Source organism: Nerophis ophidion, linkage group LG04, assembly GCF_033978795.1.
Source record: "Nerophis ophidion isolate RoL-2023_Sa linkage group LG04, RoL_Noph_v1.0, whole genome shotgun sequence".
NCBI classification, from domain to species: Eukaryota; Metazoa; Chordata; class Actinopteri; order Syngnathiformes; family Syngnathidae; genus Nerophis; species Nerophis ophidion.
Genome location: NC_084614.1, coordinates 22706299 through 22719985, shown reverse-complemented (window position 1 = coordinate 22719985; position 13687 = coordinate 22706299). Strand labels below are relative to the sequence as shown.

At 39.3% G+C, this 13687-nt stretch overlaps 1 protein-coding gene and 1 long non-coding RNA gene across 6 annotated transcripts in view; both read right to left on the bottom strand.

The window, feature by feature from the left end:
- Window positions 1-5034: 5034 nt before the first annotated feature.
- LOC133551108 (uncharacterized) lies at window positions 5035-7313 on the bottom strand. Its single transcript, XR_009806423.1, has 2 exons — window positions 6803-7313; window positions 5035-6674 (listed from the first exon to the last, which is right to left on the bottom strand). It is a non-coding gene; the product is annotated as an uncharacterized LOC133551108 (long non-coding RNA).
- Window positions 7314-9565: 2252 nt separating this feature from the next.
- Window positions 9566-13687, bottom strand: part of pbxip1a (pre-B-cell leukemia homeobox interacting protein 1a) — a 29779-nt gene continuing 25657 nt past the window's right edge. For all 5 annotated transcript variants that reach the window (XM_061897444.1, XM_061897441.1, XM_061897442.1 and 2 more), the window contains one exon: window positions 9566-11669. In XM_061897444.1, the coding sequence (XP_061753428.1) occupies window positions 10762-11669 (908 nt within the window). In that variant the 3' untranslated portion in view covers window positions 9566-10761. The remainder of the gene's footprint in view (window positions 11670-13687) is intronic.

The following is a 13687-nucleotide window of genomic DNA, read 5'->3' as shown; positions in this document are numbered from 1 at the left end:
TCCTGATTAAGATTAATTTTAGAATTTTGATGACATGTTTTAAATAGGTTAAAATCCAATTTGCACTTTGTTAGAATATATAACAAATTGGACCAAGCTATATTTCTAACAAAGACAAATCATTATTTCTTCTCGATTTTCCAGAACAAAAATTTTAAAATAAATTCAAAAGACTTTAAAATAAGATTTAAATTTGATTCTACAGATTTTCTAAATTTGCCAGAATAATTTTTTTGAATTTTAATAAGTTTGAAAAAATATTTCACAAATATTGTTTGTCGAAAAAACAGAAGCTAAAATGAAGAATTAAATTAAAATGAATTTATTATTCTTTACAAAAAAAAAAAAATTACTTGAACATTGATTTAAATTGTCAGGAAAGAAGAGGAAGGAATTTAAAAGCTAAAAACATATGTGTTTAAAAATCCTAAAATAATTTTTAAGGTTGTATTTTTTCTCTAAAATTGTCTTTCTGAAAATTATAAGAAGCAAAGTAAAAAAATTAATGAATTTAGTTAAACAAGTGAAGACCAAGTCTTTAAAATATTTTCTTGGATTTTCAAATTCTATTTCAGTTTTGTCTCTCTTAGAATTAAAAATGTCGAGCAAAGCGAGTTCAGCTTGCTAGTAAATAAATACAATTTAAAAAAAAATAGAGGCAGCTCACTGGTAAGTGCTGCTATTTGAGCTATTTTTAGAACAGGCCAGCGGGCGACTCATCTGGTCCTTACGGGCGACCTGGTGCCTGCGGGCACCGCGTTGGTGACCCCTGCTATAGAGAGACACACGCACAATTTATCCATTTGAAATAAGATGGCGACGTGTAATTAAGGGCACGAGGTACACATGCACAATTGAATGTGAGGCACACATGCGCAATTTAGGGTAGATGAGACTATCGGGGGACACACATGAGGAACACATGTACAATTGATCCGTTTTAAAGGCCTACTGAAATTAGATTTTTTTATTTAAACGGGGATAGCAGGTCCCTTCTATGTGTCATACTTGATCATTTTGCAATATTGCCATATTTTTGCTGAAAGGATTTAGTATACAACATCCACGATAAAGTTCACAACTTTTGGTCACTAATAAAAAAGCCTTACCTGTAATTAGCAGACGATGTGCGCGTGACGTCACGGGTTGTGGAGCTCCTTACATCCTCACATTGTTTACAATCATGGCCACCAGCAGCGAGAGCGATTCGGACCGAGAAAGCGACAATTTCCCCATTAATTTGAGCGAGGATGAATGATTCGTGGATGAGGAAAGTTAGAGTGAAGGACTTGAAAAAAAAAGGCGAGGGCAGTGAAAACGATTGATGTTATTAAACACATTTACTAGGATAATTCTAGAAAATCCCTAACAGTATCTGCTTATTGTGTTACTAGTGTTTTAGTGAGATTATATGGTGCCTGAAAGTCGGAGGGGTGTGGCCACAAGTGTGGTGACCGCCAGTGTCTCTGAAGGAAGCCACGTTTCTCGACGAGGCGAGGCGAAGGCAGCCGTTGGGGCCAGGCTGAGCTTTTTCCCCACCTCCTACACCGTGGAAGCATCCCACGTTCGGGGGAGGCCGGTCGGAGGATGCCACAGCTGCCTCTTTGACAGATGCACGAGGAACGACGCGAGCTATCCGCTCACGTCTACGGTAAGAGCCGACTTATTACCACAATTTTCTCACCGAAACCTGCCGGTTGACATGTTCGCTTGACCGCTGTGTTCCATATTAAAGCTTCACCGTCATCTTTCGGGAATGTAAACAAAGAAACACAGGCTGTGTTTGTGTTGCTACAGCCGGTTGCAATACACCGCTTTCCAGCAACGGCTTTCTTCTTTGACGTCTCCATTATTAATTGAACAAATTGCAAAAGATTCAGCAACACAGATGTCCAGAATACTGTGTAATTATGCGATTAAAGCAGACCACTTTTAGCAGGGATCAGGCTGGAACAACATGTCGGCTACAACCCGAGACGCATCATCATACCGCAAAATTTTCAACAGGATACTTCGCACGAAATTTTAAATTGCAATTTAGTAAACTAAACCGGCCGTATTGGCATGTCTTGCAATGTTAATATTTCATCATTTATATATAAACTATCAGACTGTGCGGTGGGTAGTAGTGGCTTTCAGTAGGCCTTTAACAGATGGGGCACACGTGCAATTTCGGGCACGAGATAAACATGCACAATCGAATATGAGGTACACTTGCACAATCGAGGGTACATGAGACTGTCGAGGGACACACATGAGGAACCCTTGCACAATTTATCCATTGTAAACAGATGGGAGACACAATTAAGGTACAAATGCACAATAAGTACACATGCATTATCAACCCAGCAGCCACAAGACAATAAAACAACATTGATAACTTGTTGAATTGGGTTCTGTCGGGCAATCGTTTGACGTTTAATTAATGTTTGGTTCTGATGTTGATTTGACCACTGAATTCTGGTAGTTTCCCAAGCAATATTCTGCAACAGTGGTTCTCAACCTTTTTTCAGTGCTGTACCCCTTGTGAACATTTTTTTAATTCAAGTACCCCCTAATCAGAGGAATTTTTGGTTGAAAAAAAGAGATAGAGACGTAAAATACAGTACTATGTCATCAGTTTCTGTTTTATTAAATTGTATAACAGTGCAAAATATTGCTCATTTGAACTATTTGGAAAAAAGATATAAAAAATAACTAAAAACTTGTTGAAAAATAAACAAGTGATTCAATTATAAATAAAGATTTTTACACATAGAAGTAATCATCAACTTAAAGTGCCCTCTTTGGGGATTGTAATAGAGATCCATCTGGATTCATGAACTTAATTCTAAACATTTCTTCACTAAAAAACAAATCTTTAACATCAATATTTATGGAACATGTCCACAAAAAATCTAGCTGCAAACACTGAATATTGCATTGTTGCATTTCTTTTCACAGTTTATGAACTTACATTCATATTTTGTTGAAGTATCATTCAATAAATATATTTATAAAGGATTTTTGAAATGTTGCTATTTTTAGAATATTAAAAAAAATCTCACGTACCCTTTGGCATACCTTCAAGTACCCTCATTTGAGAACCACTGTTCTACAACATCAATACAACCTTGAAACATGCTTTGATGACGTTTATTCAGGTTTTGACATTTATTTGACCTTTGAAATTTGTTAATTTCCCAAACCAACGACGTGGTGGACATATACATTGTCTCAATTTACGAAAACAATTATTTTGCAACGTTTCAAAGTCATTTAAAATATAATCAACGTTGCCTTGTGCCTGCTGGGAAGGAAAAACGTGCACAATCGAGGGCACATGAGGTACACACGTGCACAATCTAATCCATTTGATATAGATCAGTGGTTCTTAACCTGGAACTCCATCCTCAGGGGTTCGGCGGAGATCAAAACACACCCGACTCATCGTGTAAATAAAAACTTCTCCCCATCAGCGTATTATGTACAGTTGTGATCAAAATTATTCAACCCCCACACAATTTTGGTGTTTTAGCAAGTTGGACATTTATTCCGTATTTTGTTTATAGTTATATCAAATAAAGATGTGTCAAATAGACAAATGCAACTTGAATTGTAACACTGTATTTTACAAAATACCAAAAAAGGAAATTTTTCTTAACATCTCATTGACAAAATTATTCAACCCCTTGAAGATCATGACTCTTAAGAACAAAATTTGAATAAGGTATTTTCAATCAGGTGTTAAAAACTCCTGTAGATGTGATTAGAACCATAACGAGCAACAATTAAACTGATTGAAAAAGACTGTGACGCTCAGCTTCTTGTAGATGGTCAATGGTGTATTTGCAACATGGTGAAGTCCAGGGAGTGGTCAAGGAAGTCAAGAGAGGAGGTAATTTCTCTTCATAAGAAAGGATATGGATATAAGAAAATAGCAAAGACATTACACATTCCAAGAGACAGTTGGGAGCATAATTCGCAAGTTTAAAGCTAAAGGCACAGTGGAAACACTACCTGGGCGTGGTAGAAAGAGGATGCTGTCCGGTATTTGAAGTGTACAGTGATGAAAAACCCCCGGGTAACAGCTGAGGAACTACAACAGGACATTGCAGAGGGGGGAACACAGGTTTCGTCCCAGACAATAAGGCGCGCACTACGAGATGAAGGCCTCCATGCCAGAACACCCAGGCGCACCCCACTTTTGACTACCAGGCACAAGGAAAATAGACTCTAGTATGCCAAAAATCATCTGGACAAACCCCAAAGGTTTTGGGAAACTTTTCTATGGAGCGATGAGACAAAACTGGAACTCTTTGGGCCTCTGAATCAACGTTATGTCTGGAGGAGAAAAATGGAGCTTACAAAGAGAAGAACACCTTGCCTACTGTTAAGCATGGTGGGGGGTCAATCACGCTCTGGGGGTGTTTCTCTGCCTCAGGTGCCGGGAATCTCCAGCGCGTTCAAGGCATTATGAATTCTATTTCCTACCAGGATATATTAGCTGCAAATGTCATGAAGTCAGTGACGAAGCTGAGGCTTGGGAGACGTTGGACCTTCCAACAGGACAACGATCCCAATCATACCTCCAAATCAACATCAGAGTGGTTGCAGAAGAAGGGCTGGAAGACTCTGGAGTGGCCTTCAGTCGCCAGACCTAAATCCTATAGAAAACCTGTGGGGGGACTTGAAGAAGGCAGTTGCAGCACGCAAGCCCAAGAATATGAATGAACTGGAGGCCTTTGCCCAAGAGGAATGGGCTAAAATACCTGTAGATGGTTGCAAGAAGCTTGTGTCCGGTTATGTATCACATTTGAAGGATGTCATTACTGCCAAAGGGTGTTCTACTAAGTACTAAAGATGCATGTAACTAGGACTTGAATAATTTTGTCAATGAGATATTAAGAAAAATGTCCTATTTTGGTATTTTGTAAAATACAGTGTTACAATTTAAGTTGCATTTGTCTATTTGACACATCTTTATTTGATATGACTATAAACAAAATACGGAATAAATGTCCAACTTGCTAAAACACCAAAATTGTGTGGGGGTTGAATAATTTTGATCACAACTGTATACGGCAACCGCAGAAGTCACCCTGATTTGCAGGTGTCTAATTTGTTGTGAGTTCATGCTGTGGTTTGAACAAGGTGATGTTCATCCACGATTCATTTTGTGCAACAGTTAAAAAACATAACTTTGTCTTGAATTTAAAAAAAAAAAAAAAAACATTTTATTTTTCACTAAAGAAGGGTTCGGTGAATACGCAAAAGAAACTGGTAGGGTTCGGTACCTCCAACAAGGTTAAGAATCACTGATATAGAGGGCGTACACATGCACAAATGAATGTGCATTTAAAAGTAGAGCACATGTACAATTTAGAGCTACAAATGCACATCTTAAACCCACTACTACCCACCACACAGTCTTATAGTTTATATATCAATGATGAAATATCAACATTGCAACACATGCCAATACGTCCTTTTTAGTTTATACTAAAATGCAATTTTAAATTTCCCTGCGGAGTTTCCTGTTGAAAACGTAGCAGAATGATGACGTGCGGGTTGTAGCGGACATATCAGCCCAGCACCACACACGGCTAAAAGTCGTCACTTTTCATCGCATAATTACACAGGATTTTGGACAACTGTGTTGATGAATCTTTTGCAATTTGTTCAATTATTAATGGAGACAATAAAAGAACAATGCTGTTGGGGGAAAGCGGTGGATTGCAGCTGTCTTTAGCAACCGAAACACAGCCGGTGTTTGTTTGTTGTGAAGCTTTAACACAGAGCAGTCAAGCGAACATGTTTCTCTACGTCAGGGGTCACCAACGTGGTGCCCGCGGCCTGTTCTAAAAATAGCTCAAATGGCAGCACTTACCAGTGAGCTGCCTCTATTTTTTACATGTTATTTATTTACTAGCGAGCTGGTCTCGCTTTGCTCGACATTTTTGATTCTGAGAGAGACAAAACTCATAGAATTTGAATATCCAAGAAAATATTTTAAAGACTTGGTCTTCACTTGTTTGAATAAATTCATTTATTTTTTGACTTTGCTTCTTAAAACTTTCAGAAAGACAATTTTAGAGAAACAATACCTTAAATATGATTTTCGGATTTTTAAACACATATACCTTTTTTACCTTTTAAATTCCTTCCTCTTCTTTCCTGACAATTTAAATCAATGTTCAAGTATTTTCTTTTTTATTGTAAAGAATAATACATTTTAATTTAATTTTTCATTTTAGCTTCTGTTTTTTCGACGAAGTATATTTGTGAAATATTTCTTCAAACCTATTACGATTAAAATTCAAAATTATTCTGGCAAATCTAGAAAATCTGTAGATTTAAATTTAAATCTTATTCCAAAGTCTTTTGAATTTATTTTAAAATTTTTGTTCTGGAAATCTAGAAGAAATAATGATTTGTCTTTGTTAGAATATATAACAAATTGGACCAAGCTATATATCACAACTTTTGGTCACTAATAAAAAAGCCTTACCTGTACCGGAAGTAGCAGACGATGTGCCCGTGACGTCACGGGTTGTGGAGCTCCTCACATCCTTACATTGTTTACAATCATGGCCACCAGCAGCGAGAACGATTCGGACCGAGAAAGCGACGATTTCCCCATTAATTTGAGCGAGGATGAAAGATTCGTGGATGAGGAAAGTTAGAGTGAAGGACTAGGAAAAAAAAAAGGCGAGGGCAGTGAGAACAATTCAGATGTTATTAGACACATTTACTAGGATAACTCTGGAAGATCCCTTACAGTATCTGCTTATTGTAGTGTTGTAGTGAGATTATATGGTACCTGAGAGTCGGAAGGGTGTGGCCACCGGTGTGGTGACCGCCAGTGTCTCTGAGGGAAACCACGTTTCTCGACAAGGCGAAGCGAAGGCAGCCATTGGGGCCAGGCTGAGCTTTTTTCCCCCCTCCTACACTGTGGAAGCATCCCACGTTCAGGGGAGGCCGGTCGGAGGATGTCACAGCTGCCTCTTACAGGTGCACGAGGAACGACGCAAGCTATCCGCTCATGTCTACGGTAAGAGCCGACTTATTTTAACCTATTTAAAACATGTCATCAAAATTCTAAAATTTCTTTTAATCAGGAAAAATTACTGATGATGTTCCATAAATTATTTTAATTTTTTCAAAAAGATTCGAATTAGCTAGTTTTTCTCTTCATTTTTTTCTGTTGAATATTGAATTTTAAAGATTTGAAATTGAAGCTAAACTATGTTTCAAAATTTAATTTTCTTTTTTTTCCTGTTTTCTCCTCTTTTAAACCGTTCAATTAAGTTTTTTTTTCATCATCTATTCTCTACAAACAACCTTCCGTAAAAGGAAACAAAATGTACGACAGAATGACAGACAGAAATACCCATTTTAATATATATATATATATATATATATATATATATATATATATTATGTATTTATTTATTAAAGGTAAATTGAGCAAATTGGCTATTTCTGGCAAATGATTTAAGTGTGTATCAAACTGGTAGCCCTTCGCATTAATCAGTACCCAAGAAGTCTCTTGGTTTCAAAAAGATTGGTGACCCCTGCTCTATGTCAACCAGCAAGTTTTTGGATGGGAAATTTGTGATATCAAGTCTGCTCTTACCGGAGACTTGAGTGGATTATGCGACCACCTCCTGCACCTCAAAAAGGCAGCTGTGATCTTGGCTCCTCGGCTTATCTCAGAGACACTGGCGTTCACCGCAACCATCCGACTTTCAGGTATGACTTTATAATCTCACTAAAACACTATTAAAACAATAAGCAAATAAAGGATTTTCCAGAATTGTCCTAGTAAATGTGTCTAATTACATGTGAAACGCCACTGCTGCCGCCGCCTTTTTTTAGTGCTTCACTCTCTAACTTTCCTCATCCACGAATCTTTCATCCTCGCTAAAATTAATGAGGAATTTGTCACTTTCTCGGTCCGAATAGCTCTTGCTGCTGGAGGCTATGATTATAAACAATGTTTAGATGTGAGGAGCTCTACAACCCGTGACATCACACGCACATCATCTGCTACTTCCGGTACAGGCAAGGCTTTTTTATTAGCAACCAAAAGTTGCAAACTTTATCGTCAATATTCTCTACTAAAACTTCAGCCAAAATATGGCAATATCGCAAAATGATCAAGTATGACACATAGAATGGACCTGCTATCCCTGTTTAAATAAGAAAATGTCATTTCAGTAGGCCTTTAAAAGAGGCAGCTGTGACATCCTCGGACCGGCCTCCCCCGAACGTGGGATGCTGCCACTGTGTAGGAGGGGGAAAAAAAGCTCAGCCTGGCCCCAACGGCTGCCTTTGCCTCGCCTAGTTGAGAAACGTGGCTTCCCTCAACTGGCGGTCACCACACCCGTGGCCACACCCCTCAGACTTTCAGGTACCACATAATCTCACTAAAACCCTAGTAACACAATAAGCAGATACTGTAAGGGATTTTCCAGAATTATCCTAGTAAATGTCTAATAACATCTGAATCGTGCTCACTGCCCTCGCCTTTTTTTTCTAGTCCTGTGTTCGAGATATTGCCATATTTTTGCTGAAAGGATTTAATAGAGAACATCCACGATAAAGTTCCCAACTTTTGGTCAATAAAAAAGCTTTACCTGTACCGGAAGTAGCAGACGATGTGCGCGTGACGTCACGGGTTGTGGAGCTCCTCACATCCTCACATTGTTTACAATCATGGCCACCAGCAGCGAGAGCGATTCGGACCGAGAAAGCGACGATTTTCCCATTAATTTGAGTGAGGATGAAAGATTTGTGGATGAGGAAAGTTAGAGTGAACGACTACAAAGAAAAAAAAAGGTGAGGGCAGTGAGAACGATTCAGATGTTATTAGACACATTTACTAGGATAATTCTGGAAAATCCCTTACATGTATACGGCAACCGCAGAAGTCACCCTGATTTGCAGGAGTGTAATTTGTTGGGAGTTTGAATTAAAAAACCTAAAACATTTTATTTTTCACTAAAGTGTTCGGTGAATGCGCAAATGAAACTGGTGGGGTTCGGTACCTTCCACAAGGTTAAGAATCACTGATATAGATGGCGTACACATGCACAAACAAATGTGCAATTAAAATAGAGCACATGACTTGCACATGTACAATTCAGAGCTACAAATTAATCTTTCATCCTCGCTCAAATTAATGGGAAAATCGTCACTTTCTCTGTCCGAATCGCTCTCGCTGCTGGTGGCCATGATTGTAAACAATGTGAGGATGTGAGGAGCTCCACAACCCGTGACGTAACGCGCACGTCGTCTGCTACTTCCGGTACAGGCAAGGCTTTTATATTAGCAACCAAAAGTTGCGAACTTTATCGTCAATGTTCTCTACTAAATCTTTTCAGCAAAAATATGGCAATATCGCGAAATTATCAAGTATGACACATAGAATGGACCTGCTATCCCCGTTTAAATAAGAAAATCTAATTTCAGTAGGCCTTTAAGTAGAGCACAAAGTACACATCGAATGTGCAGTTTATATAGTTTATATGTACACGCACTATTATCGAATGTGGAAAGACAATAATTCTCAAAATAAAAATATTGTTTCGTGGTGACAATTTATTGAACTTAATGGGCAGAAATCGGTAACGGACTGCAGCAGCTCCACTGCGAGAAAAATAACTCACTTCTTACAATCAGGAAACACACAAAAGAGCTCAATATTGTCAAAACCTCTCATATACTAAATTACTCGAAAGTAATAAGCGTCCGTTAAAACACTTCCAAAATCTCTTTGGTCTAAATTAAAATGAAACAATGAAACCCGTGACATTCATCCCCTTCAAATACTTTTTTCAGCAGTACAGTACCGTAACACTTTCTTTGAGCAACAAAAGGCACATAAGCATATGCTGGCCGACTTTTCAAACTTAAATTCAACACATTCACATTTGCGAGACAACCATAAAACTTTCCACAAATTAAAAAAAAAATGCCAGGGCAATAAATAAAACTACTTCAAAACCTCATTTTGTAACTTCAATCAAAAACGTTTCTCCACAAAGCAACAACTACATTACTTGTGTGCACGCAACTGAAAGCCAGCTTGAAAACCATACAGACAAAGTATTGGGACAACCCTCTTTAAATTGTATTTTTTTTTAAATCAAACCTTTTGAGGGAAGTTTTATTTAATTCATCAAATTAAACAGAGAAAAAATAAATCTTTACTTGTGTAACCAGCTTTACATTGCCTGTGTCCCAATGCTTTGTTCACAGGCTTTTGAAATAACTTGAAAATAATAAAATAAAAGTCACTACTTTTTTGCTGTAGTAGTTGTAGACCACATGTTTGCAAACATGTCAAACACATCAAATGCAGCTCTCTCTTTAATCTGCACTTGTGTTTGCATGCATGTAATAAAAACCTTGCCTTCCAAAACCGGCCAAACCAGTTCAACATAAAGTGAAAATGGGTATTGGATCCCCTGGGACAGGGCGGTTACGCCCGCCTCACTCCTGGGCAGGCTACTTTTCCTGCACCACCTGAACATCACACGCCTTTTTTAACTTTTTGACGGCCTCCCCAAAGAATGCGTCCTGATTTGATGACATGCATTCAAAGTAAGCGGCAGCAGGAAGAAAAGAAGAGGGTGTAAAAACAAGTCCACAGCAGATTGGCGAAGGACATGAAGAGGTCCGTTATGAGAACAAGCGATTCAAGCTGAGAAGGATGTGTGTGGACTACAATTACAGCTCTCAAAATGTCCCCCGGTGCTGCGTCTTACGTGCGGCTCAGAACGTGGCGGCAAACTTCCACAGGGCCTCCCTCTCAAACTCCTCCATCTCCTCCTCCAGGGAGTCGTCGCCCCTGCGCCTGCCGTCCTCCACCACCTCCACCATGTCCTCCAGGATGTCCGCCACGTCCTCCGCGAAGTCGGCGAACAGCACGCGGTCGTGCATGAAGACGCCGTCCGCGAAGAAGTCGGAGGCCAGCCTCCGGACGGCGTCCTTGCTGTGCGGCGGCGTGCCCTCCAGCTTGCTCAGGTAGCCGTCCAGCAGCTCGTCGAACTCGGGGAGCTCCACCGGGTAGAGGCCCTCCTTGGCGGCGCAGTCCTCCACGGAGGTGCAGGACGGGCGGGGGCGGATGTTGCGTTTCAGCTTCTGCTCCTGCTCCAACCAAAAGTCGCCTGCGTGGTTGCGATGAGGCTTGTGGGAATGTTGCTGGGAACTCTTGTGCCAAGGTTTCTCCTTCCTGCGGTCCTCTCTGTCCTGGCGGCGCTCGTGCTTCTTGGTCTCCCACTCGTCCTGGTTCTTCCGCCAGGATTCCTTATGAGAGTTGTGCTTTGGAGACTTCCACTCCTCTTTCCTCCCATCTTTGTCCATTTTCCACTCCTTCTCCTTTCTACCTTCCTTAGCTCTCTTTCCTCCATCTTTGTCCTCCTTTTCCCCACCTTTAATTTTGGACTTCTGCACCCTCCTCTTGCCCCAATGCTCTACCTGCTCCGAGAGCTTCTTCTGGATCTCCTCCAGGTTATCCCTTACTGGCCTCCTGTGGCCGCTGTCTTTTTTCATACCTTGCAGCCGCTTCTTGCTTTCCTCCAGGAGAACCTTCTGCTTCTGCAGCTCCTCCTTCATCTTCCTCTCAGGTTTAGCCGGGGTGGGGATGGAAGGTGTTGGCTTGGTTCTGGATTCTGAGTCAGCTGAATAAAACATGTGTAACATATTTCAGTTAGATGCGATTGGAACAGCACATCCCTATTAGAATCACTACGTTTACACTGCAAGTCAAAGAGGCCCAAATTAGATTTTTTCCAAATCTATTATGTTTACATTGCAAGTAGAATGTGATTTTTATCAGGCTCCAGTATAAAAAAGTGGCATGTGCAGTTTGATAAAGCGACAACATGGCCATATTTCGTAAATCAGTGGTTCTCAACCTTTTTTCATTGATCCCCTATGAACATTTTTTTTAATTCAAGTACCCCCTAATCAGAGCAAAGCATTTTTGGTTGAAAAAAAAAAGAGATAAAGTAAAATACAGCACTGTCATCAGTTTCTGATTGATTAAATTGTATAACAGTGCAAAATTTTGCTCATTTGTAGTGGTCTTTCTTGAACTATTTGGGAAAAAAATATATAAAAATAACCAAAAACTTGTTGAAAAATAAACAAGTGATTCAATTATAAAGATTTCTACACATAGAAGTAATCATCAACTTAAAGTGGCCTCTTTGGGAATTGTAATAGAGATCCATCTGGATTCATCAACGTCATTCTAAACCAGTGGTTCTTAACCTGGGTTCGATTGAACCCTAGGGGTTCGGTGGAGCCTCCGCCGCGGAGGTCAAGACATACCCGACTCATCGTGTAAATTAAAAACTTCTCCCTATCGGCGTATTATGGATACAGCAAGAGCTTCAAGTCAGAGTGATTTGCAGGTGTGTAATTTGTTGTGAGTTCATGCACTGTGTTGGTTTTGTTCTTTGAACAAGGTCATGTTCATGCACGGTTCATTCTGTGCACCAGTAAAAAAAAAACATAACTTAGTCTTGAATTAGAAAAAATATATATACAGTATATATATATTGTTGACTGAAGAAGGGTTCGGTGAATGCGCATATGAAACTGGTGGGGTTCGGTACCTCCAACAAGGTTAAGAACCACTGTTCTAAACATTTCTTCACAAAGAAAGAAATATTTAACATCGTTGAAGTATTATTCAATAAATATATTTATGAAAGATTTTTGAATTGTTGCTATTTTTAGAATATTTTTGAAAAATCTCACGTACCCCTTGGCATACCTTCAAGTACCCCCAGGGGTACACGTACTCCCATTTGAGAACCACTGCCGTAAATAAACAACAAAGTCGCTAGTACTAAAAAATAAAATAAAATCCGCCACACCATTTTTTTTTAACTTAAATAAAAAAATAAAATATAACGTGACAAGAAATATAAAGTGTAATGTATTTGGGAGGGTTCATATTTTTATGGCTGTTAAGTAGAGGCAAGCAACACTGACATCAGCGTAATTCTACGTCAGCTTTATTTTTCAACTCGCTTACATTGCATGTACGCAACATGTAAGCAAATACGCCACAGCGCCAAATCTGGTCCTTCAACATTCACCGTTTCTTTGGAATCAAAATATATACTCATACAGCCTTTAATGTGCACACTACTGACTAGTTCTGCACCAAAAATTCGAACGCCAAAAAAGGACCTCCAAAACCGGATGTTGTGATGACGTACAGTACAGGCCAAAAGTTTGGACACACCTCATTCAAAGGTTTTTCTTTATTTTCATGATTATTTACATTGTAGATTGTCACTGAAGGCATCAAAACTATGAATGTGGAGTTATGTACTTCACAAAAAAAGGTGAAATAACTGTAAACATGTTTTATATTCTAGTTTCCTCAAAATAGCCACCCTTTGCTCTGATTACTGCTTTGCACACTCTTGGAATTCTTGATGAGCTTCAAGAGGTAGTCACCTGAAAGGGTTCACTTTACAGGTGTCATAGCTTTGATAATCTACTATGTAAATAGTCAAAAAAATAATGAAAATGCATTGAAATGAGAAGGTGAGTCCAAACCTTTGGCCTGTACGGTATCTTCCACTAAGAGGCTGCGTCTTTCCCCGTTTTTCTTTGCACACAAATGACGTAGCTCGCCCAGAGATGAAGAAAAAGTCGCATTCGGGTCACATTTCAG